This window comes from Doryrhamphus excisus, chromosome 1, assembly GCF_030265055.1.
Source record: "Doryrhamphus excisus isolate RoL2022-K1 chromosome 1, RoL_Dexc_1.0, whole genome shotgun sequence".
Lineage (NCBI taxonomy): Eukaryota > Metazoa > Chordata > Actinopteri > Syngnathiformes > Syngnathidae > Doryrhamphus > Doryrhamphus excisus.
In genome coordinates this window covers 24,828,273-24,855,578 of record NC_080466.1, presented here as the reverse complement: position 1 = coordinate 24,855,578, position 27,306 = coordinate 24,828,273, and the positions used below count along the sequence as shown (strand labels likewise).

Genomic DNA, 27,306 nt, shown 5'->3' with positions numbered 1-27,306 from the left:
TAAAACTTTTTCTGGGAGTGAGGACGATAGACAGGATTAGAAATGCTGATCAAAGGCACAGCCCACATTGTCAGGGAGACAAGGTCAGAGAGGTCAGACTGAGATGAGTTGACCATGTGAAAGGAGGTATTGTGACTATAGTGATGGAAGGACGCTAGAGATGAAGGTTAAGTTAGGTGTGGTTAGACTGACAGCTAACTAAAATGTATTAGGTCGGCAATATTACACACTCTTCAGTAAAAAAAAAAAAATCCAATGTACTGGATTAGAAATTTCTTCTAAACATTTCCACACTACATAGATACATTTCGCTGACAGTTCAAATATTGGTACAGACACAATATGAATGAATATGCTGGGCAATTATTACTCCTTTTTCAAGCAGCTCTTTGTAGTTCAAGTATTACTCTCCAGAGACAAATAGCTCAGGAAACCCTTATCACAGAATAATGATCATTATTCCAGAGTTTGTGCAGAGTAATAGTGTCTGTATCAAGTAGTCTTTTATGGTGTTTGCACTGTTTATATCTAAAACTACAAAACCAATATAGATTTTTCAATTCTTTAGATTTAAGAAAAATAGATCTGCAATGCGACAGAACTCATACATCTCTCCACAGTTCTCAGTATGTGTATTTTTCCATTGCCAAGCAGTCGTGTCAACCCCAATCAGAAATTGTGTTCATTCTGATTTCTGAAAAGCAGCCACTGCAAGCACTTTGAAATCATCTAGCGCTGCTGTGCCTTATCTGCCATGATCCTGGTGAGCAATTCTGTCATAAAGTGGGTGCCTCAGAGATTTGACATGCTATGTAGATGTTTTTTTTCCCATTTCTTTTCCTTATCATGTCTCGGTTTTCAACATCTCCTCAACAATACTACGAACGCTTTATGCTCGCGTTCAAGTACTTGTTCAGGCTTGCTCTCAAACAAAACGATCCCATTGATACGAGGCTGTATTTTTGTGCCACCATTGTTTTCTTGTGTGCCACTTAATTGCAATGTGGCAGCACAAAAAGGTATGGGATTTGGATGCTACCGAGCCGTCTTCATTTGCATTAAAAATAGCTGCACTTCACTTGTGGGGAGATTCTAGTGTCATTATCTGTTTTAAGCGCTGTACACTTTGACTGGCTGTCTGATAAATCTGAGTCAGCCTTTGCTGTAAAGATTACTAGGGTGCTCCATCTGTCCACCCTGTCTGTTTATATGGAGGTGGGCCAGATCTCATTGAAATCCCTGCCAAATTGTTCTAAAATTATGTGTTCAAAACAACTCATAATTGCATCCACTGTTCATGGAGGAAGAATAAAATGTCCACATACTGTATGATGTTGGGAAACAACATAACGCATTCCACAATCTTTTCAGACATGCTACACCAGAAATGCTGGATTTTGCCAAGAAAATGCTGCTTATGTTGTTGCAGTTGTTGTCAGGTTTTTATAAGCTCCACTGGTAAAATCACCAAAGTGTGTCACCATGAAAATAAGCAACAGTTAGTACAGAGGAACATCAGTTAGCGTCATTAATCCATTGCAGAAGGTCTGACTCTAACCAAATACATTTTTCCCATAAGAAATCATGTAAATTGATTTAATCTGTTCTAGAAAGCCAATAATGTTAACACAAACCACAAATTACTCAACTCAATAACCCAAAAAATTGGAGCTAAAAAAAATTTCAAGTGCCATCATTTTGATAAGGAAGGTTACAAACACTATTGCATTACAAAAGGGTATAACAAGTTGTGCAGCGCTGTGCAGACCTACATTGACTGGCCACAACATTAGGTACACAAGGTCGGCATCAAGCATTCTGCATTTATGGCTGGCATAAAATATTCCACCCCTCTCAATACGCTGCACCTTGTATGCACCTTGAAATCTTAAACTTGTTTCATAAAATACACAGACAGCGGGCACGATCGTGCATCAGTCACTGATTATGTTATTTTCCGTCTGTTTGTTTGCTGGTGATATAAAGCCAGTTGGAAAACTGCTTGTAATACTGAATGCGCTGCTTGCACAGTGGAATTCGGTGCGTTATGATGCATGCTTCCACCTCACAGGAAGCACCAAACCCATTTGTGGCAGCTTAAATTTATGAGAAACAATGCATTTATTCCTTGTTATGCTAAAGAGTGTCCATATTAAACATATGGACTGACACTCATTCTGTGTATTTATTGAAGAATATAAGAAAGAAATTTATAAGCACACTTGACTGAAAAGTAAATTCTGATTCTAAAGGGAAAGGTTGTGTGTTCAAGTGCTCGCTGACACTGCTCTGACGCTCATATAATCAGGCTTGAAGCGCTCATGGATGCCATATTGTGGCCTCTCCCACATTCACAAAGCTCCACTCACTGGTGAAAGATTCATTAGTGTGAGGATGCAAAGATCAGCAGGATTGAAGAAGGAGTTGCTTCATATTTAGCAGTCCTAGGGAGACAGCCACGGCTCGTGGTCCAATAGCATGCAATTTTCATCAAAGTAATGGAAAATGATGTTGTAGATGCTTGGAACGCTTTGCTTGAAGAAAAAATCAGTCGTTTGATTGCTTCACTCTCAGCAGTCTACTTTTATGATCGTTCCTTTGTTTGTATAAATCAATACAAATTTGTGCAGGGAAGAGAGGATGAAATACAGCATGTAACAATGTATTCAAAACAAAGTAAATTATTTGCAGTGTTTTCTGAATTAAATACACAGAAGGGTCGCAGAGTGTCTAGTGGTCATCATGTTGGGCAAAGGCAGGAGATCTGGGTTCGTATATTTGTATGGGAATCTCCATGTGGCATAGGGCTGTCTTCGAGTAAGAGTCAAATCTGTTCGATTTTGTCCATAGTCGACTTAATAGTCATATATATATATATATTAGGGTGCATCAAATTTGAATGGGAAATTTTAATTTCATAATATCAATTTGGCTGGCATTCCATTTTTTTCCAATGAACATAACAATGTCTTTTGCAAAGTTTTGAGGAAATCCATTGAGATTTAGGGGTGCCACCTCACACATAAACTTTTGTAAAATTTCGGAAAATGTGCAATTTCTAGTCTAATTGCCAAAAAGTTGACCTGGTAATGTTGAGTACAATGAACTTCTATACAGCATGGTTTTATATAGGGTTATCAAAGTAAATATATTTGTTTTCTCTTTGGGCAGATTGGGTATTCCTAAGAATTCAACTTTCAAGATTCTCCATTCATTTGTCCTATCGACAAAATGAATGGCAGTAAATGGGACATGTTCAGTGATGGATATTTGACATACATATAAAGTTTAAACACTGTTTTTTTATTTTATTTGTATTTTATTGTAAACACAAGTAACATATTTAAATAACAATTCATGGCAACCATTGAACTGTTCACCACTTTATTCCACAAAAATATATGATGACACCCCTAAATAATCATGGATTGGAAAAATATTTTGTATGTGTTGTTTGTACATATAGCCATATCAATAATATATTCAATAATATTCAATAATTGTGTTTTTTGATGCACCCTAATATATATATATATATATATATATATATATATATATATATATATATATATATATATATATATATATATATATATATATATATATAAACATTTTTTTAAGAGCACGTTAATGGCGCCTACAAAATGATCCCTGCACACAAACAGATCTCATTTTACACAGAAAGAAGTTGACATAGCTGTACAGTCCGCTGTTCTATCAGCCTACAGCAGGGGTCGGGAACCTTTTTGGCTAAGAGAGCCATGAAGACCAGATATTTTAAAATGTGTATCTGTGAGAGCCATATACATTTTTTTTTAAACATTGAATGCAATAAAATGTGTGCATTTTTATGTAAGACCAACAGTTTTAGATATAATGGGCTCTAATTACGTAGACCAGGCACTAACGCCAAGGGGGTGTGGCCAGCACACTTTTGTGAGCAGCGCAGTGTCTAATAATAAATCAAATACTTGCTGCCATTAATGCAACTTCTGCTGCTGCATGGTTTTGCACCGTACTCAGTATATTTCATTCTTTTGGCCATCTTTGCCAGAAGGCTTGGTTCTGCAGCTTTAGCTAGGTGACTATTTGACTAAAGGAGGAAAGTTTACATTTACATCTTAATGACCGAGGTACACTACCGCATTACCCAGTAATAATCGAGTTTTGGTGTTTGACCTGGAAAATATCATCAGGAAAGATGGATATGGTTGGCCGTATTGCAGTAGAAAATAGATGGACGGATTAAAATGCATAAGAAAGTTGTTGATTTTTAATATTTTTAACAGTGATTTCTGTGATGTTTACTTTAAAATGTTAGCAAACATTTATTGTGGTAAATGCTTGAGAGCCAGATACAGTCATCAAAAGAGCCCTACCTGGCTCCCGAGCCATAGGTTCCCTACCTCTGGCCTACAGTGTGGCGGAGTCAATGGTGTTTTCCGGCACTCTGCTGTTTAGTCTCTGAAAAAATTATGACGTTGCAGTCCAAAAATCTCCCACTGTGGATGATGTGGAAACCACTCATTAGTGGGGAAAATGCTCAGTGAGGAGAGTCTGAGCTCCTCCCCCTCTGCACCTTCCTCGCCTTTGTTCTCAACTCTGCTGGTGAGCCCGGCTGGGTGGGGGTGTGTAGAGTACAGTACTCAGGGACACGTTGAAGATTGGTGATAAAAATATTGGGGCTGTGGAATCCAATATCCAAAAGCTCTTGTGCAGACCAGACCTGATAACTACAAAACTGCAAATCTGGGAAGACACTGGGCTTTGCCGCCATCTTGCTTGAGTATAGGTCTTCTGTTAAAAAGGATGTCATTTTCAATTCTGTAACACAAAAGATGCTGACTTTGTATCAAATAATAGCCTATTTATAACATAAACACTGACATTCTATATGAAATGTATGCTCAGTACACACCAGTAGTCACAATGATACAATCTTAATCACATGACATTTCCATATGATTAATTCATATGATATGATATGATTGAACCCTAGTGTCGAGTTCTCCACGCGTCTGTCTTTTCCCCAGCTTTTCACACATTACAAAAATCTGCATGTTAAGTATGCAGATTTAGTATATATTTAGTATAATATTAGTTTTGTATAGTATTTAGAATATTTAGTATCCTAAATTGCCCAGAGGAATGGATATGAGTGTGAATAGTCGTTTGCCTATATGTGCCCTGTGATTGGCTGGCGACCAGTCCAGGGTTTTCCCTGCCTCTTGCCTGAAATTAGCTTGGATAAGCGCCAGCCTTCACCCGCAACATTAATAAGGACAAGTGCCAGAGAAAATGAATGAATGAAAGACTAAACATTTTAAGCTTTCTTTACTCCTAGACAGAAGAAGATTTTATATGCTTTCCTTTTCTCATTGAGCTGCCACTTTTGATGGTTACTGTCAAAAGTTGAGAAGCATCATATATTTAAAGGTGACACTTTGTGACATGCAAGTAAAGGCTGTTCAACTCTGAGCGTTTTTTTTTTTTTTTAACGACAGACAATTAGTTGTCACAGCGACTTTAAAATTGTTTGTGTTCATCTTCAAAATCGTCCTGCCTTTTGCTCCCAAGACACATTTTTAGTCCACTTAAGGAAACTGCTGTACCACAGCCCTGAGCAGTTGGCTTCAACAAGCAGTTCCATTTAGATCAGTGTTTCTTCATGCTGTGTGTACATCTTCAGCCTCGACTTTGGACATGCACAGTCGCTTCAAAATATGTCCACATTGATTTTCCTTCTAGAAGCAAGTCTACTCCCACATTTGGCTTCAAAAAGAATTACATATTTGGTCCAGTTAGGTTAGTAAGGAAGCCAGTAAGGAGGATTATTTTTTTTTTACAACTTAGAAATAAGACTATTGGCTCCTTCCAACAGAGAACAAATATTTATAACTGTATTATATTTTTTTTATATTCTCGAAATGACGTATCAAAACAAATATTTAATGACATTTTACATATTTACAGTATAATCTAAATCATCTGTATCACTGACTTTCCATGAATTCAGTGAGTTTAAAGATATATTGTGTTGGAGTCCCATACACTATACACTTTAAGCCATATCCAATGTTTATTTCTTTACAACAACCAGTGTTATAAATCTACAACATTTTTATCACACATACCTATCTTAGGAGCTTGAAAAATGACAAATCGGGTCTTTTGGACCATCTATTGGAGCAATTAATGTCTGAGCAGTGTGCTGGATTCAGCCCCCTAAAATGGCAGCCAAACCCACCCAGGGCAGAACACAGAAGTGGATACCGAGTGGGCTCCCCTATTGTATGCTCTCCTTGGTCGTGACACCTTTTCACGGACCTCTGCAACCTGTCAGCACAGGTGTTCTTTATCATTGCTGATTACTAATCTGCCCGTGTCAGCACAGGTGTTCCTCATTACTGTTCATTCCCAGCTTCAGGCATACAGTAAGCCCTCCTTTAGCGTGGTTCGTTGGCTCACTAAGTGACTTTCCATCATGTAGGAGTCATTATTTAGAAATGGAATATTTTTGTAGTTAGAGACGACCTGTTTACAATCTTATAAATATGTTTTTTTAACATTATTAGAGACTTTGAGACATTAGAAAACACACCATTTGTCACGTTCTGGCTGAAAGCTTTACGGTTCGATGCCAGGATGCAGAGATGAGGACCCAATAGCAGGTAAAAATGTATTTATTTGGAGATGCAGCAGAACAATGCACTAGCATGTCCAAAAGAAAACAACAACAATGACCAACAACGAAAGGAGCGTGCACCTGAACTAAATAGGCATAACAGAAAATGGGAAACAGGTGCGGGAGATAATGGAACGCAATGGAAAACAGAACAGAGCAACACAGGAAGTGCCTACAAAATAAGGGCATGAACTAAGGAAAAGAGGAAAACTGAGAGCTGTCACGAGGGGGAGAAGCCCAATCGTGACACCATTGTCACATTTACAATTGTATTACCCAATACAGTAGACATAATAGAAGTAAATAAGCCATTTAAGACATCAAATATATTTGTGCTCGTGTGTGTTGCTATAAACATCACGTCCCTGTAAACATGAAGCGGCGACGATACACCCTCTAGATCAGGGGTGGGCAAACTTTTTGACTTGTGGGCCGCATTGATTTAACAACATTGACGGGGGGGCCAGACTATATAATATTTTACACGTAACCGTCAATTTTTACACGTATATTTTACACACGTTTTACATGTAAAAGTGTCATGCAATCTGCTATATGTGCACTTTGAGATGATTTATTTGATGTAAAGTGTGTTATAAATTAAATGTATTATAATAACAATAATAATAATTATTATTATTATTATTAAATATTTTTATTTAGTAGTATTATTAATAATAATTACTATTATTAATAATAATTATTATTTTATTTAATATTATTATTAATTATTAATATGTCAATAATTAATAATGTCAATAATTAATAATATTATATTAATTATATTATTAAGGCTCAAGCCTTGATGTCAGGTTGTATGTTGAGTTTAAATGAAATACTTTGGAAAAAACAGGTGGGCCGTATTCAAGCACTTGGCGGGCCAGATGTGGCCCCCGGGCCGTAGTTTGCCCACCCCTGCTCTAGATTCTCAAGTGTGTTGCCAATTTGTTCTCATTTCTTGCCTCGCCTTGTTATTGACCCAGCCTCCTTTTGGACGATGTTTTTGTCCTGTTTATTTTTGGCACCTTAGCTTATTTGGACTGACTTACCAAATAAGCTGCAGTTTTAAGACTTACCCAAGATTCTTCCAACTCTATCTTGGATCCACCATAAATCCTGACTCTCTCTCACACAAGTTCTTCACACATCTGTGTTAGTGAGCGTTCATAATTCAGTCATCTCAGAGGTGTTGCACATGAGATGACAGCAAGATTATTACACAGCTGAGTGTTAGGTTGGCCACAGTAAAAGGCCATTTCAAATGTGAAAAATGTAAACGCCGATCTGGAGAATCCCGAACATGCTCAATGGTTGACATGTCATAGCTGGTCCTGCAAGACCAGGGATGTGTTCAGCTTCCAGGAATTGTGTATAGAACCTTGCCACATCATCATAATGTTAACATGAGGTGATGGTCAGTGTTCCGGCTAAGCTGCCTAATCGCACACTGCTCCCGCATTCTCAGATCACGGCAAATCCATGCAGCGCACAAAATAAATTGCAACCTGAACTGTACATGGAATAAACATAACAATTTATCATGTACCTTACCTATGTACCTATCCTTTAGACCATTATATTCTAATATAGTCATACAGAGTCCAAGTCTCGCTTACTTTTGTCTACTTAAAAGATAACATCGCTGTGAGCTTTACGAGCGGAATACATCACACTCCGAGGACTGACAAGGATACAATACACTTACCCATGAGGAAGCAGACCAAATGGAGATGATGACAGGATGGACTCACAAGAGAAATCAGGATGTTCTATCACAAGAAGCAAGCCGGTTGTAGAGGTTCAAAGAGGACCCCTGGAGATATCAAAGACTCCCAAGGGGAATGGGGGGCTAGGAGTCTGAGGGCAGACATGTCTCCCTTTTCAGGAGACATAAAAAAAATCAAATAAAGTAAAATAAATCTAATAATCGAAGACGGTAATCTGAAACTGACAGATGCTTGTTGAGTTTTGTTTTGACAAAATTTCTTGTGCTAACACAGATAATACAAAAAAAGAAATTCTTCACGCCACTACCGACCACTGTTCAAAACAATGTGAAGGACACCACTCTGGACTGACATGGAAACTAGAAACAGCACATTAATAGACAACCAAATTATCTGTAAAGTATTAGCCCACATTCTAGGAGTGTCTTTTTCAATTCTTCATTGGTTGTATACGTTTCTGGCTCCTCGTTTGTCCAAAAGTAATCGGCCGTTGTGGCTCTCACAAAGTTTGCCATGATTCGTAGTAACAAAGAGACGAGATTGTGAAAAGGAGGTGAAGAAGCGTGTGCAGGCAGGATGGAACGGGTGGAGTGAAAAGTGCCAGGCGTGATGTGTGATAGAAGAGTTTCAGCTAAAATGAAAGGAAAGGTATACAAAACTGTGGTGAGACCAGCCATGTTGTTTGGTCTGGAGACAGTGCCACTGAGGAAAAGACAGGAAGCAGAACTGGAGGTAGCAGAGATGAGGATGCTGAGGTTCACATTGGGAGTGACCAGGATGGACAGGATCAGGAACGAGTACATCAGAGGGAGGTCTTGCAGATAAAGTCAGTTATCGGCCAGACTGCGTTGGTTGGGACATGTCCAGAGGAGAGATAGTGAATATATTGGTAGAAGGATGCTGCCAGGTAGGAGGCGTAGATGAAGACCAAAGAGGAGGTTTATGGATGTAGTGAAGGAGGACATGAGGGTAGTTGGTGGGAGAGAGACAGATGCAGAAGTCGGGGTTGGATGGAGGAGATTGATTATTTATTATTTCATGTCTAGAGGGCGCTAATAATGCTAAAAACTGTATTTAGAAGATGAACAGGTTTTCTATGCTATATTTTCCACGTATTATTATTCAGTGATTCACTAATCACGATGGTGTCTGGAACCGGTTAACCAGCGATAAATTAGGGATGACTGTATAACTTAAGTTGGGACTGTGTCAGGAAGTGCAATATGGAATAGTCGTTCCCACTTTTTATGGCTAAAGATTCTTTGGGGAAGTCAATTATGAATGAATGAATGACTCTTAGATGGAGTACAGTGTGGGACTGTTAAAAAAAATCAATTAATTCAATTAAACATTCCAAAGTTTCAGATAATGAGGTTTGCACATTTGGAAGTGAGGCCCAAAATAATTTTGGGATGGCTCAAAACGCTCAGTTTGAAACGCCGCCGTACCTTTGTGACGTCACAGAGGGGCGGACTTCCTTATATATAAACACTATGTCCTCCCCCAACCGCTGCGCCGCTGTTTAGTGGCTAACAATGCCTCGAGGGAACGGCACATTTGTTTACAATTCCTAAAGACGCCACCATCAGACAAAAGTGGTTGGAGTTCCTGATCCCTTAGCTGCAAAAGAAATGCATTTTTATTTTATGTTTAGTGAACATGGGACACTATGCAGCTGGACTAGCCAACAAACTTGCTGAAGTCCTACGCCTTTCTAACGTTACTTTGGCATGTGGAGGAGTCAGGAGGGCAAGCAGTAAGTAACAGTATATCAGTCCTAACGGTGTTTATTTTGTGTAAGTCATGGAGCAAAAGCGCTTGTGCTGCTGTCGGGAGGTTTGTCTCAACCTTGTTCCAGATTCAAGAAACAATACAAGCAGTTGATGTTTGCTAAATACAAGGATGAAGAGTCTTGAACCAGTCATGATGTGCTATATATATCACTATATTGACACGCACTATGGTACCCATTATGGCATTGGATGCTCATATCACCTCCTACGAGGTACCAGGTACATTATTAAAAAAAAAACAAAAAAACTGTAAACTGTATTATGGAAAGCAGGAAGTGAACAAATGTAACAGTTAGTGATTGTAAAAGTACCAGATGGAGGGGTAGGATTTAATAAGCTTTGCTTCTCCCTACTCCTTTTGGACATGTGGAACTGGGAACTGATTATGGGATGCACTCAATTGGAATCTGATGCATGTTCAAATGAAATAAAACCATTAGCATTACCATAGGTTATTCTACTACTGTATAAACAACAACAAAAAATATTTAAAGATAGGGACAGTGTACATTAATGAACATATACAGTATAAGATATGTCTTTAAATATGTCAGATTCTAACCAAAGACCAGTTCCCATCTGTTGTCCTTAGACAGACTGATGTTAAACACCTTAAAACACAGTTAAAACTGTTCAAACACATTAAAAACTATCTACATAATAAAACACACAATAAAACTACTAACACACGGCAACCAACCCAACATATGACACTTAGAGAATACACATAACTGATTAAAATGATTGAAACAAAGTGCTGCAATGCATAATCCACATTCCACTTCACTAAATAAAATACACAGACTGTTGACGTAGGCAGTACTCTACATAAATAAACAACCATGACCTTGTAACCATTAATGTTTTAGTTGGAATTAAATGTTTAACCAAATGTATTATATTTAAACCAATGTTGCACTGTAGTGCAGAATAATTATGCAAAGCAGGCAATGGAATTGATTTGACTGTCACGCTTCAACGGCTGCCTTATGGATATGATACTTTTTTTTCCTTTCGGCTTCCCCGTCAGGGGTCAATACATGTTTTAACTTACATAATTCTGTAGCTCAGTTTCAACAGAATTCCCTTCCTGGTTTTCTGGGCTATAAAGGCAGTGAGCAGAAACCAAATCTGGGCCAGCTGCGTGAAAGGCAGCATGTGTACCACAACACTGCTAATTAGAAGTGGGACCCAGAATGAGTCACAATAGAGAATGAGCAGAATGAGTAGCAATACGATAACGCTGCGATATGTTGACAGCAATAATTATGACCACAATGGATCAAAGTATGTGAAGAAGGACAAAGTTGTGGAAACAGTCTTCTTGCACCTTCAGCATTCAATTACTTTTTGTATTTGTCAGATGAATTGCTGATCAGAAACACATCTCTCATAAATACTACATAGCACACGTAATTGTTCATAGAAGAGTGGAAAATTCAAAGTATATCATGAATTTGGTTGACTTCCAAGTTGTTCTCATTCCAAAACCATTTTCTACTTAAACAATGTAAAGTTAATTAATGCATTCCAGGGTGAAACACACATCAACACTATATGCAATGGTGTAGTATCTCTTACTATCATACGCATATCAAGATACACTAAACTATACAAAAATACAAATTAATACAAATAAAATAGTTTAAACTTGTTCTTAAAAGATGCCTGACGGACACAAAAAGGAGAAGGAATAGGAAGGCATTTCGAGTGTGATACTGTTTTATAGGTGTTACTGGAATTAATAAGTACAGTACATGCCTTGTTCATCAGAACCAGCAAACCACAAATGTATTTCCATAAAGTAGGATTCCTTGGAAATCGAATATTTTTTATCATGAGATTATAGAAAACCTGTTTACGACCTTCTACATCCGTTTTTTTACTTTATTTATTGACAAAATAAGACTCATGCTCTTGTGAGTTGCAATATAGTCTTCCAGATGTGTGGACAAGAAGTGACGTTGGGGGTTCAGAGTTGTGTTTTATCTGGATTACGGCCACAGAAGTAGCCCATTTTATGATTATGATTAGTATTATGAACACTACCCCTCAAAAGTTTGGGATCACTTGGATTTCTTTTTGGCCAGTCTGAGATTTTTCTTGGCAGTCCAGCATCCTGAAGTGGCCGCTTCGCCGTTGATACTGACACTGGTGTTTGACGGCTACTATTTAGTGCAGCTGCCAGGTGACGACGACCTGTGAGGCGTCTTTGTCTTAAACTACACACTCTCAGATATTATATATATATATCGACAGTTGTGCATCGTTTTTCTGTCCTTGTTAGACCCAGTTTGTGCTGCTCTCTGAGGGAGTATAACAGCATGATAAGAGATTTTTTAGATGGGTTTTCTAATCATCTATTAGCCTTTTAAAATGATGAACTTGGATTAGCAGCCATACCAGGAGATTGATGCAGAGGACTGACAGTTGTTGACAGGCCTCTATGCAAAAATGTACATCGTCTGATTAGTATTAATTGTTTGTGAAATGGATAAAAATGTTTGTGAAAAGAAAAAAATGTTTATGAAATACATGAAAATGTGTTTTTCTTTGGAAAACAAAGAAATTTGCAAGTGATCCCAAACTTTTGAATGGTAGTGTATATTATTGTGCCTGTTGTGAGATAATTCAATCCTGCTATCAAATGTGGTGCATGAGTTCACTAATGACACCTAGTGACCAGGGTAGAATACTACAATACTACAACGGCATTCAATGACTTACTGTATATTCTTTGTATTTTGGTTCATTTAGCCATTTTTATGCTTGAAAATGCTTCGGGCCAAATATGCATTTAAAAAATAATAATAAATGACCTTAGTGGCCGCACGGAAGTCCAGTGGTTAGCGCACAGGCCACACAGCTAGGAGACCCGAGTTGGATTCCACCCTCGGCGGAGTTTGCATGTTCTCCCCGTGCATGCGTGGGTTTTCTCCGGGTACTCCGGTTTCCTCCCACATTCCAAAAACATGCTAGGTTAATTGGCCACTCCAAATTGTCCATAGGTATGAATGTGAGTGTGAATGGTTGTTTGTCTATATGTGCCCTGTGATTGGCTGGCTACCAGTCCAGGGTGTACCCCGCCTCTCGCCCAAAAGACAGCTGGGATAGGCTCCAGCACCCCTGTGAATCTCGTGAGGATAAGCAGTGGAAAATGAATAAATGAATGACTGAATTGGCCGTAGTTAACTATGAAACAGCATTTTTTAAAAATGTGATAGAGTGAGGGCGTGTTTGAACTGGAAAGTACCACCAAAATATTGGTGGTATTTGGCAGTGGTTTTCGAAAAAGTGACGATGGCCTCCTATGGAGGTTCGCCAGAAGACACAGCAGCTTTAGAAAAGTAAAGAAACATATTCTTTTCCCAAACCTGCTGTGCAATCTTCTGTTACGTCTAAGGCATAATAAATAGTTTTTTAGTACCTATCGGGACCGGGTAGACAGAATCGAGACTGTGAAAAAAATCTACAAACTGTGCTCCAGAAAATAATTTTTTGGAAACTCACTGGTATTTGTCATACATAGCATGTGTATGGGATGTGTGTGAAATTGTCTGTTAGCATTGCATGTTAACATAACCCTGCTCACTGTTTGATCAAATAAATGTGTGGTGCCTTATTAATTTCACGTTCCAGAGTGTGCTTTTAATGTTACCTGTCCAAGACTGTTTACTAGCCATGCTCTTTAACCAGCTTCATGATATGGTTCACCTTCCAGGTAGATGGATTACTATTGTATTACTATGTTGCTCACTAATACCCATCTGTATACAGTAGGGAAGAACAAAAAATTTTGCAAATTTCATAAATATTGTATGTTTATCATCCATAAACAGGACCAATTAAATGTGTTCTTCTGTATTACACCTACAAAAACCAAAGGAACATTGTATATTATTGGCATAGAAACGTATATTATGAATATTTACTTTCAGCATCAGCAACCCCAGAGTCACCGTTTGCAAAAACAAACCATTTCTGAATGTTATTTTAATATTTATTTTTTTCCCCCAAACAGGATATCTCTAAAGTTCAGAGAATCATCCCCACCAGTAAACCCCCCATGAATATGGGAGTAATGAGGAGAGAAAGTGGTGGAGTTAAAGAGTGCCAGATGGAGGAGGTGAGCCTTAACAGTAATTAAAGTACGATGCGACCCAAGAGTCTGAATCTACCAGCAGCCGTTCAAATCCCTCAATAGGATGCAAAGAATACACTCTTTGTTTTAATTTCATTCTTTTTTCACTTTCTAAAAACTTAGGACGAAAAAAGGTTCCAATGAAGAAACATGATATATTCCATCATGTATGGCAATTAAATCGGCAGTGTCTTATAATGAAATCAATTAGGGATGCTCCGATCAATCGGCCACCGTCAGTATCGTCTGAAGGACAGTATCGATATCAGCCGATACTTACTTTAAATCGCCTGTCAGAATGAGGGGTTGAGTAACTGCCTCATTTGGGAGCATGCAGACACCGTTTTGCACTTTTAGTGCAGGAGGAACTTTCATTGTGTGCTGGGCTGCGTCGGACTCCGGATGATGTGTGATGAGTGAGCATTTGCACTGCACTTGAAACGGGCATTGTGCACACTGATATCAAATTGGTATCACATCTCCTTTCCGGGCAGAGAAGAGGGTGTCGGCTGCATCTGCGCTTTTGAAGGCAGCAGATGCAGCCGGAGGGACCAGCAGAGTTGGATAAACCAGCTTGTCATGTAGGTTTTTAATTAATAATGCGAGAAGATTAGAAATAAATGCATTACAAAATACAAAATGTGAGTTGTGGATACCAGCATTTTGTTCATGTTCTGGTAAAACAAAAAACAAAATAATAATAACCTTGCTGACCCCTAATATAGTACATTTAAACATTTACATGTATGTATGTGATCGGTGTTGGTATCGGTAACCGATTTCACTCATGCATTATCGGGATCGGTATTGGCAACATACAATCCTGATCGGAACATCCCTAAAATATATGAATTAAATCTCTGGCAATTAGGACCACAAGACATCCTTGCAAAATTTCTTCTCTGGTAGACTCCAGCTCTATCTGACTTTGAATGGGTTGAAGGCAGAGCTGCATTAAGAATATAATTTGAAAAAGTACACTGACGGCAAAAAAAAGCAACTCTTTATTCTAAAGTGCACTCTCCAGGTTTCCAAATAATTCTGCAGTGGGGCTTCATTTGAAAAATGTCCGTATAGCAGAGTGCCATGCTGTCAGTTTGAAAGCGGATACTTTGAGTGGGAAGCAAGAGTCAATCCCTGACCTCCACAATCCAGAGTTTTGGTGACTGTATTTGCTGGCTCGCTGTCACTGGCAAGCCTCTCTAGGATCCAGGCAACTGTGACATTCCAGCTGTCAGAGAGCCGCTGAATGAACCTCTCCAAACTTGTCAAAACCAAGAGGATTTGAAGAATCCAGAGGAGGCGAAACGAGACCATAAGGACTTTTGACAAGTGGCTATCAAGAAGTATTACAGATAAAAATTGATAGACACTGGAGTCAGGGGAGAATGGAGGGATGTCACCCAGAGAGGAAATTACCATTTGTGGAAAGTGTCTCATAGAGATCGTTGGGTAATGAAAGTGTGCCAATAGCAATGTTCAATGGTGTCCCACAATTGATTATGTAATTTTGGCAAGGTTGTAAAACCCCTTCAGCGAGCGAGAGAAACAGATAAGACAAGACACAGGCCAATTTGAGAAAAAGACTTATTTTGTGTTTGCTTGTGAAGGCTGCCATATCTTCTGCGGTGCTCCCACAGGCCGGCGGAGTTGCGGAAGAAGGAGAGACAGTATATATGAGTTTGTATGACTTGCTGTCTCTGCTTCACTTTGAAAATGAAATGTGAACAAATGGTTTTCAGTAACCCAATGGATGTGTCAGGACTGGAATATATATCTTACACAAAGTGCATTAGGGTTTTAGATTGTCTCACAATGTTCCAAAGCGTTATAAAGCTGGCAGCAAACACGTCACAGACACGTCCCCCCAAAAATTTACAACTCAGAAAACATTTGAGAGAGGCGTTAATAATTGATTTCACACATTTAGCGTATAAGGTTTTCTTCTAGCCACTGTGATTTGTGGTCTGGAAGAAATTCAGCACAATTGGACTATGTTGGCTTGGAAATAAAGTGCTTGTGTCAGGCTTGCGTATTTATGTTTTTAGCGTAGGAAATTGAAATTAAAATCACTGATGAGTGAATAGTTGCTTTCGCACCCTCTCTCTGTATTATTGCTTGCAGGGGGTATAAAATCAGTGCTTGCATTGATGCGCCATGGCAGACAACCTGAATAATGTGTTCCTTTTAATTGCAAGTTATAAGTCATGTTTGTCAATGCATGAAATTAAATTCATTAGACATGTTACTGTCAAATACAGTTTAGATATATGAGATCAAGTGGGAAAAGCTTCAGGTGTAAGACAGTGTTGTACTATTTGACAAATTGTCTGAAAAAAAATCCGAGATAGATGAAGTGTCAGTGACTTGGAACATGTTTTGATATATTACATATTTCCGTTTTTCTCAATAAAAATGACCTGAGAGATTTGTTACAAGGTTGAACATTTTTCTTTCTCATTCAATAGACAGGAGGAGATTGTTTCCAGAATCAGACAGAGGAATTAGTGAAAAAACTACCACAACCACATCAGGTGAGATAATGCACCAATACACAAAAGTTCACTCACATCAGTTCTTTTTAACAAAAATCGTGGCAAAAGTACATATGGAAGACATATTTGCCATATAGGGTGGAACCTCAGTTTGTTTACATTAATCTACTCAAAAAAGGTCAGACAAAAAATGAAATGTGGGTAACCTGACACTGTGTGTGTACATACGAATACTGTGTATATGCAGTAAAAGCTCACTATACGAAAAATTCTGAATACTAATCAGTCCTTGATGAAATGTCCGTGCCATCTCACAAAAAACAAAAGCTCCCATTCATTCAGTCTTGAGTTTTTGTGCTGTGAATTTCGAGAGAAAATGACCATGGGCCCTAAAAAAAGTGAAGGCATTTCGTAAAAACTTCAAAACCATGTACTGTATTTATTTGCAACTCACGCACGTCTCTTGTCCATTCATCCTGGGTACAACACTTAACATTACGCAAGATGCATTCAGGTACTCTCCGAACATCACAAAAAAAAACTTTATAATGCATGTGTGTAAAGAAAAAGGAAGCTAAAGAAAACATGAAGTGGATACTCTTTGTATCAAATTGTACACATGTACAATTTGCCATAAAACACCATACACACAAGTATTTTTACTTTAAATTACGTGATGTATTTGAAGGCAACGCCTCATTGCTCATAAAAAAGAGGTTTAAAGTGTGATTCAAATGTTCTGCTATTATTAAAGAGACTATTTTGGACTGTGTGTGTGTGTGGTATCTTTTCGCTTGATTGACATATTCAGTTCATTTGCAGCTGTTTATACATACGGATATATATCATCCTGTCATCTATCTTTCATATTTCAGATATAATTGGTAATGGCAATTAATCACGATTCATTTACTTCAAGACTGTGATTAAAATATTTATCATTTAACAGCCCTAATACAGTATATGTATATGTATACAGTATACGTTGTGATGTGGAATAAGATCGTGAGTTTGGTGAACTTGCCTTTTTTTGGGGGGGGGGGGGGGGGGGTGATAAAGTAGGCAGGTATTAAAACAAATGTCCAATGAAAGTACAGCTGCAAAGCAAGATAGTTTGACATTGTTCAGACTACTTTCTATTACTATCAGACTACTATCTGTAAAAACCCCACGTTTTATAATCCTGGCAGCTATCCCAAAGCACAACATTCTTTCCCAACATATCACTGAATTGAGTCACACCTGTTGAGAGGTGGCAGATGGTGCAGCAAAACCACACATCTCATTTAAATTCAGTGCAATACTGTCAAACTGAGGACTTGTCAGTCATTTCAAATGGTTCTGTTCCACTTTTTGCACATGCTGTTACATGAATATTGGAATATCTTGAAAGAGAAAGGCCTCACTGGTTTCTTATGCATCAGAAAATTTTCCGTGACTGTATTAAGTACTTTTTGCATTTTTTGGTCAATGCAAAATTGGATTTGCTGATATGTATTTAAATGTAAGTACTTCGTAGATGTTTCATAGAAAATTCATTTAGCCAAATTAAAAGTATCTTAAATATCTTAAAGCTTACAGAAAATGAGCAGTAACATGACTGGAACAGACCAAATGGACCCAACTTTGTTTTAAAAGTAGTTTAAAGTGTACTTAATTGGTTTAATTTGACTAAATTTATTTAACATTTATCAAGGCTGCACGGTGTCTAGTGGTTAGCACACAGGCCTCACAGCTAGGAGACCCGAGTTCAATTCCACCCTCGGCCATCTCTGTGTGGAGTTTGCATGTTCTCCCCGTGCATGCGTGGGTTTTCTCCGGGTACTCCGGTTTCCTCCCACATTCCATAAACATGCTAGGTTAATTCACTCCAAAATGTGAGTGTGAATGGTTGTTTGTCTATATGTGCCCTGTGATTGGCTGGCCACCAGTCCAGGGTGTACCCCGCCTCTGGACCGAAGCCAGCTGGGATAGGCTCCAGCATCCCTGCGACCCTCGTGACGCAAAGCGGTCGAAAATGAATGAATGAATAAAATATATCAAGTTCTAATAAAATACTGTGTCATGGTAGTCAAGATAGAGATTTTTTTATATCTTCCCATGCATATCCTAATGATTCATAAATGACATAGTTTAATAGGATGTAGTGTAAAATGTGTATTTAATGACAAAATACACTAATATTACCTAATGGGATAGACAGCGCTCCCTCACTCTATTGCAGTTTTTCAATAAATTAATAAACGGTCGCTGTTAATTAATTTTGTAGCACTTCAAGGCCAAAAAAGTGTGTTTTGCATGGTCACATTTTGATAGTTTTACATTAGCGCTGATAAATAGATAAGTAATGATCCTGCATATCTTTTGTTTCACAGACAAAAAGTCACAAAGTGCTTAACAATCAAGTTAAAAATCACATTATATACACAGTTAGCGATGCCAAAAATGAACAGTGGACACATCAGCCCAACCACAAGGCTTGAAGAAATACAAACAATACACTGTAAGTTGGTTTTAAAAGCATCGGCAGAATCTAACAAATACAAAGATAGAGGAAGATCATTCCAAAGCCTCTGAGCAACAGCCTGGAAAGATCAGTCTCCTCTGGTCCGGAAACAAGTATGTGGTACCATCAGTAGGTTCTGGTCCACAGGCCTGAGAGTGCAAACGGGGGTGTAGGGCAGAATCAGATCACTGATATAAGAATAAGCCTGACCTCTCTCAAAGTGAGAAGAACTAGGATTTTAAAATCACTCTGATAGGGAACTGGCAGCTGATGGTGAGTTTTTAGGATGGGGGATGTACATATGTGTCCTTCTATTTGTGTGGGTCAGAATCCTTGCTGCAGAATTTTGCACCAAGAGTAGGCAAGACAGCTCTTTCTTTTCTAAACAAGAGAAAAGACTATTACAGTAGTCTAATCGCAAAGAGACAAAGGCATGAATGATTAGCTCCAAATCATCGTGTAACACCATATTCCTGACTTTGGAGATTTCTCTTAGTTAAAGGAAGCAATTTCTCATCAGCTGTTTGCAGTGCTGCTTTAATGACATGTCTTTGTCAAAGATGACGCCTAAGTTTCTCGGGAATGGTTTGGATGACTGGCCCAAGTCACCCAAGCACTGCTCTTTAACGTGATACAATCATCAGCGGTAAGAATCAAGAGTTTCTGTTTTATTAACGTTTAGCTGCAGGGAATTTGCACTCTGAGCAGCTTTTTCAGGGGGTCTAACTCCTGAAGCTCAGATGGTTTGAAGAAGCAGTAAAGCTGCATGTCATCAGCTTATAAATGATAAGAAACATCAACAGAACTTTTGAGTTATCTTTCCCAAATGAAGCAAATACAACATAAAGAGGGCAGGCCCCAAAACAGAACCCTGAGGGACTCCACACAACAGTTCTGCTGAGTCAGGCTCCACTTGGTTCATTCATTCATTCATTCATTCATTTTCTACCGCTTTTTCCTCACGAGGGGTGCTGGAGCCTATCCCAGCTGTCTTCGGGCGTAAGGCGGGGTACACCCTGGACTGGTCGCCAGCCAATCACAGGGCACATATAGACAAACAACCATTCACACTCGCATTCATACCTATGGACAATTTGGAGTGGCCAATTAACCTAGCATGTTTTTGGAATGTGGGAGGAAACCGGAGTACCCGGAGAAAACCCACGCATGCACGGGGAGAACATGCAAACTCCACACAGAGATGGCCGAGGGCGGGGACCGAACCCTGGTCTCCTAGCTGTGAGGTCTGCGCACTAACCACCAGACCGCCGTGCCGCCCCCACTTGGTTCACTGCGACACTAAATCTACGACCAGGTAGACAGGAAGCAAGTCAGTGTAGGACTGACCACGACAAACCTACATGGTATCCCAACAGGATCTGGTCACCACAGTCAATGAAGCATTCAGAGTCAAACATGATGCCGAATCGGGATGTTTTGTTAAAATCCCATTTTTTATGTATTCAAAAAATGTGACTTGTAAATGTAAACACACAAATACACAAATAACAACCACCCGATGCTGTGCCCTGTGTTTAAGGAAGTAAACATTGCACCGATTTGTGGTCTCAGTCCTGGTGCGTGTATGGCAATTGCAAGGATTTTGTGCAACTGGAGTCAAGATTTTCTTGACCAAATTATTTATTTAGAGGAGATTAAGAAAGAACACTTTTGTTTATGGCAGTTTATGGGGCACTGCTGCATCATTTGTTCCGAGAAGTCTGAGCTATGAGTGGTGGGACATTTAAAAAAATAATTGACAAGATAATATAATGACAAGAATAATGTATAGGTCAAATATACACGTCTCGAAATTGCAGTAGCATTAGATACACATTGGATTGATGTCCATATATCATTTGAAAAAAATGGAAATGCACTGTAAAAGGGGCTAAAATATGGGAATTGACCTGCAGTGAGAATGTACTGTAGCCTTAGAGAACATTTGGTTTGCAACATTTACCGGCTTTGTATCCCTGCTGCTATTTGTTCCTTCTCCACACAGCAACATTCGTGGTGTTGTAAACAGTTTGATTAGTAGTGATTTGCATTCCGGTCTCTGAGGATGAGTCTGCATGACAGTGCCCAATATTCCTGTCACATCTCTAACTTCATTATGTGTTCTCATGTTCACTCAGAACTTCAGTGACATCTCCGCTGACGTCTTTTTGAGAAATACATATTATGTTTCGTCTCGCATCACAAACAACAGTGCAGCATCTGGCCTTTGCGATATGTCCTCGACTATTCACACATTGCTTCCGGCAGGCTGATCGCACATGCCGGTTCTCACGGATGTGGCTTTAACATCACCATCTGACGGCTCAAGATACTCACAGAAGAGATTTCAGTCAGATTACCTAAAATGGCAGCAGAAGTGAAGAAAAACAACACACTCCGACTTGGTGTGAAGTAGGGATGAGCCGGCACACTGTGTGTAATCGTAAAACGATTTAGCGGAAATTCACTTATCACGGTCGTGTCTGGAGCTAATTAATGGTGATGAATGAGAGATTAATGCAAAAAATGGATTTGACTTCAACTTTCCTACAGGAATTCATTGTCCTTCTACTGACACAATACACAATTTAGTTTTCCATAAAATACATTTGAAGTGGACTGCACGGCGGCAAGTGGTTAGCATGCAGGCCTCACAGCTAGGAGACCCGAGTTCGATTCCACCCTTGGTCATCTCTGTGTGGAATTTGCATGTTCTCCCTGTGCGTGCGCGGGTTTTCTCCGGGTACTCCGGTTTCCTCCCACATTCCAAAAACATGCTAGGTTAATTGGCCACTCCAAATTGTCCATAGGTATGAATGTGAGTGTGAATGGTTGTTTGTCTATATGTGCCCTGTGATTGGCTGTCCGGGGTGTACCCCGCCTCTGAAGACAGCTGGGATAGGCTCCAGCACCCCCGCAACCCTCTTGAGGATAAGCAGCAGAAAATGAATGAATGAATGAAATTTGAAATGATACCATCAAAGTTCAAAGCGATGCAAAAACAGTTGAGATGTCATCCAGATGATAAAATTCCAACGATAAGATCCCGACTATGCTGAGTGATGTGTAAATCAATCATTTCCAAACAGCCACAAGTATTATGGCGTTCCCAAAAGTGACATTGGCAAGCGCTTTGCTGTGGGCATTAGTTTGTAGTTTGTGTGTACTGTAGCTCTCAAATATGTCACTGTTGGAAAACTGACTAAAATATTCAGAATAACTATTAAAATTGCATTTGAGCGAATATATTAAAATGTCAGATCAAAACAACACGCACAACCACCCCTTAGAATGCACTCCTCTTTTCAAAAGCGTCGTGCTGAACAGGGAACAGACAGCTGTACCTGTCAGAGCACTTCATCTAAGAATGGACGCTTTTTCATCCGGCAAGGTGGTTAATGGCATTCATTATGCAGTCCTCATTCTCTCTTTGTAATAAAAACCTGATGGATTGCAACACTGTGAGGTCTGAGTCGTTTATCCACCAGCATTGTGGCCATGTCACCTGGCGCTATTATCAAACTAATAAGTGTGAGCTGAAAGTGGATGTCCAGAATGACAGTGTATCAAGTATAATCAGCTTATGAAATGAGTGTAAGGTCACCGGATAACTGATGTACATTCAGGCAACACTTTTGTTTTTAATAATATGAACCGGTCTCAGGTAATCGCTCTGTGAACTCATAATTTCTGGGCAATCTGACTTATTAATGAGCATCACTCCCAATTAATCAAATTATAGGCCACCATGTTGTAATGAAATGATGGCTGTGTCTATCTCATTTATTAGTCATGTTTATCTCTTGACCCTCACAGCAAATGAGCCAAGGACAGCCTGGAAACTCGGAAAGCACCGGAAAGCACTCAGATGACAGCGAGGACGAGGGGCGGAGCAGCAGCAAAAAGATAAAGGCTCAAAAATAGTGTGCAGCGTATCGTCAGAAATGTAGATCTGTATTCCTTTAAAACTTTGAAGAGCACACACCTGGTGCATTGTCACAAAACACACACACACACATATCCATGGACACAAAAACAAGGTCAGCATTGCTTGCAAAAGCTGAGACACAGGAAATGTCAAATGACATGGCATGCATTCTAAACTTTTATTTTGGAGGTAGCAATGGCACTAGTAACTTGTTTCATGATTGTTCATTTGATGTTTACTTATATGAGTTTTATTCTTAGTGAGGACACTGCTTTCTAATGTGTGATCTTTCTAGAAAAAAATCTCTTTGCACTGTTAAGGTCTGACACAGTATCCTGTGATAGGTATACTCATTGGCTAAGACGAAAAAGGAAATAAGAAAACGAAAAAAAAAAAAAAAAAACAGTACTTCTAAAACTACTACCAGACTTAGAATATTGTTTGTCACTCATTGTAGTAAGGTTAATTTACTTCTCCACATTTTGGAATATAGAGGCTCAAGTTGGCTGGCCAACTGTTCAACATTGAATATTTCTGCACTCTTAATGCCTTAGCACACCAGAGGCAACGAGCCGAAGACTCACAATGGGTCGTCTCCCCGAGAATGTGCCATGCACTGAGTAGTAACTCCTAGCTACATTTATCTGTGTTCTCTGACCTTTATGTGTACTTTCAATAAACTGTAATTTTCAGTAAATGTGAAGAATAAATGGTTATTTGTGGGAAAAATATGAGCCGGTATGTTTTTGATCATAAGAGTAAAGGTTACTCAGCATGCCAACCATTCCCTGTGAATATTTATTCAGTGTTGGTCATTATTTAAAATCTAAAAATATATGTGTACTGTGTATATATGTAAACAATCACATACAACAGAGGCCTCCGCCTCATCCGCTTTGCAGGGTGCAACAGCAAGTGGTGTCACATTGAAGCAGAAGTAGATGGCTTGTATTTAACCAAGTTAAATACAACCAAGTATATATAACCAAGTATGCTGCTATGAACTAAAACAATAAAGCACCCGTTGGAAAATTGTACTTTTAACCGCCCCTGGAATATAAAATATACATTTACCGAAAATGCAGAGGGGAAGCCAATATTTATGTAAAACATATTTCCAAGGAGGGCAGCACAGTGGTTGAGTGGATAGCACGCAGGCCACACAGCTAGGAGACAGACTTTGATTCCACCCCTGTCTACGAGTGGGTTTTCTCCGGGTCCTCCGGTTTCCTCCCACATTCCAAAAACATGCTAGGTTAATTGGCCACTCCAAATTGTCCATAGGTATGAATGTGAGTGGGAATGGTTGTTTGTCTATATGTGCCCTGTGATTGGCTGGTCCAGGGTGGACCCCTGGGATAGTTTCCAGCACGCCCGCGACCCTCGTAAATGAATGAATGAATGAATGTTTCCAAGGAATATAACGGGTGCGATTGGCTGGTGACCGGTCCAGAGTGTACCAGGCCTCTCGCCCAAAGACAGCTGGGATAGGCTCCAGCATACATGGATGGATGGATGGATGGATGGATAACGGGTGTCCCAACTTATTCCACCGAGTACCACATACTTAAAAGTGAAAGGGTGCTTTTGTGTTGATATAAAAGTTTATATCGATTAAAAAAAGAGATTAACGCTATTAAATAACACATTAAATACGATTAATTCATGGAAATGAATGCTTGCCACACCTCTGTTATGACAGCCGACGTAGGCACAGTGTAGCGTCCCCGCAGTCTCATTAGTCTGACACTGTTTTATAATTTTATTGTGACCTGAACATATCAACAACCGTGCAATTCCAACACAATACAAATACATTTGTAAATACAATTGTGTATATTTTAGCTAGATTCAATTTTTTTGTAATTTGGAGTTGTTAATACTGTAATTTCCAGTGTGGTCAAATATTTAGTACACCAAAAGATGTTATACAATTTGTTTTAAACTTGCAGAAAACACATAACAGTGCGTGTAACATGGCTGGTTAAACAGTAGCCTAGCAAAAAAGGCTAAAACCTCTAAAGTCATTCTCTTTTTCTCAAGTGTTGGAACTGAACAGCCCCACAATTCCCTTGGCACACACGCCACCGGTCCCTCTCCTTTGTTGTCACTCCGAGCACCACCCCCGCCCATCGCAGGCAAATCAGGCCCCAAGGCTGTGTTGTCCCCAGAAACCCCCCGGCAACACTGGATCCACGCTGCCAAGATGCACCGACAGACCCGAGCAAAAGCCACAAGATTGATCACCTTCAACATCTCATGTGCCGCTCCATGTGTTCCCCATTATGAGTAAAAAGACAAATTAACAGGAACACAGTAACAGTAAAAGTAACTTAATTATTAAGATTTTGTCTAAGTGATATAGCTATAGACTCAAGTATTGGCGTAATTAATATTTGTAGGAAAAAAGCCAAAACAAACACCAGAATATCAATGTTACAACATCGACATGTCATTACGGTATTAATGTCATATTTACAACTCAAACAATGCACAACGATGAGCCAATTCAAGAAACAATACAAGCAGTTGATGTTTGCTAAATACAAGGATGAAGAGTCTTGAACCAGTCATGATGTGCTATATATATCACTATATTGACACGCACTATGGTACCCATTATGGCATTGGATGCTCATATCACCTCCTACGAGGTACGAGGTGCATTATTAAAAAACAAACAAACAAAAAAAAACTTAAATTGTATAATGGAAAGCAGGAAGTGAACAAATGTAACAGTTAATGATTGCAAAAGTACCAGATGGATGGGTAGGATTTAATAAGCTTTGCTTCTTCCTACTCCTTTTGGACATGTGGAACTGGGAACTGATTATGGGATGCACTCAATTGGAATCTGATGCCTGTTCAAATGAAATAAAACCATTACCATTACCATTACCATTACCATTACCATTACCATTACCAACTCCCATGCAAAATTTGGAAATAATTCTGATGTCATGATCAGGAAAAAAAAAAAAAAAAACTCTTTGATACCGATATGAAGTGATATCTCATTTTTATGCCAATATTGGCCAATATCATTGGACATCCCTAATATGTATTCATAGAAATCTTGAATGTTTTTTGTTTTTTTTGATGATACCATCTGGCCCTCAGTGTCTGCCAGGAGCAATTCTGGCCCTTGGACCGACAAACCCCTGGAGTTTTCATGTGTTTTTAAGTGACTCTCAAATCCTCTTTTACAGCAACCCCTCTGTGTGACATTTGCTGTGGCTTTGAAAATGTCAGATAACAGTACTCACCAAATTTCTGGAGGGCCATAGTCTTTTAGTCTTTTAGTCTTTTCTTTTTTTCTGTTTTTGGCAAAGCTGTCTGGCTCCCACAGGTTAGGTCAACATCACTAAAAAGGACCCCTCACCAGGTTTTGGAGAGCCAAGCAGGGAGCGGAAAACGCTGCCTTTCAACTTCTAAGCTTCTGATAGCAGAAAGGACAAAGATAATCACACAAGCTTGAGGCTTCATCAAAGTGACAGTATGTTATTTGTATTTGCATTTTACTACCGTCACACTTGCTTACTGTGGAAATAATACGTTCTTTGCAGTTAAAATCAAATTCAGCTGGAAAATGCAAAGTGATTTTCCATGTATGTGAAAACACAACACTGTCTATTACATGTGTATTATCTTATTTATTTCAATGTTACCTTTCTATGCTAATCAAACAACAAATGGAATGCATAATATTGTAATTAGGGACTCTCTCTTTTGTAGTTTAGATCTGAGATCGGTGCCAAATCAGCACTTTGGAAAAGGTGCTGATGCTTAACAAAACAAGTAAAACATGCAATTGTTGTTCAATTTGTTTTGCAGACTACTAATTGAAACACTTATATATTGTACAATAACATGCAAAAAAACCAACAATATAAAACAAACTTCTAAAAGGATTTTCCAGTGCTTTTAGGTCCACAAAATCCGAGCTGAATTTTGACTACTGTTGGAATTTTTGCTTATTAAGATTTATCTATGAAACAAGCAAAATGAAGGTAATTAGAATATGTTACATG

At 39.0% G+C, this 27,306-nt stretch overlaps 1 protein-coding gene across 4 annotated transcripts in view; it reads left to right on the top strand.

The window, feature by feature from the left end:
* luzp2 (leucine zipper protein 2) overlaps positions 1-25,751 on the top strand; it is a 193,724-nt gene extending 167,973 nt beyond the window's left edge. Inside the window, exons 9-11 of one of the 4 annotated variants that reach the window (XM_058075719.1) lie at positions 14,227-14,331; positions 16,815-16,880; positions 23,164-25,749. In XM_058075719.1, coding sequence (XP_057931702.1) covers positions 14,227-14,331; positions 16,815-16,880; positions 23,164-23,271 — 279 coding nt within the window. In that variant the 3' untranslated portion in view covers positions 23,272-25,749. Of the gene's footprint in view, positions 1-14,226; positions 14,332-16,814; positions 16,881-23,163 lie in introns of all 4 variants that reach the window. The other 3 variants (XM_058075711.1, XM_058075728.1, XM_058075738.1) reach the window with 3 other exon arrangements.
* Positions 25,752-27,306: the final 1,555 nt, after the last annotated feature.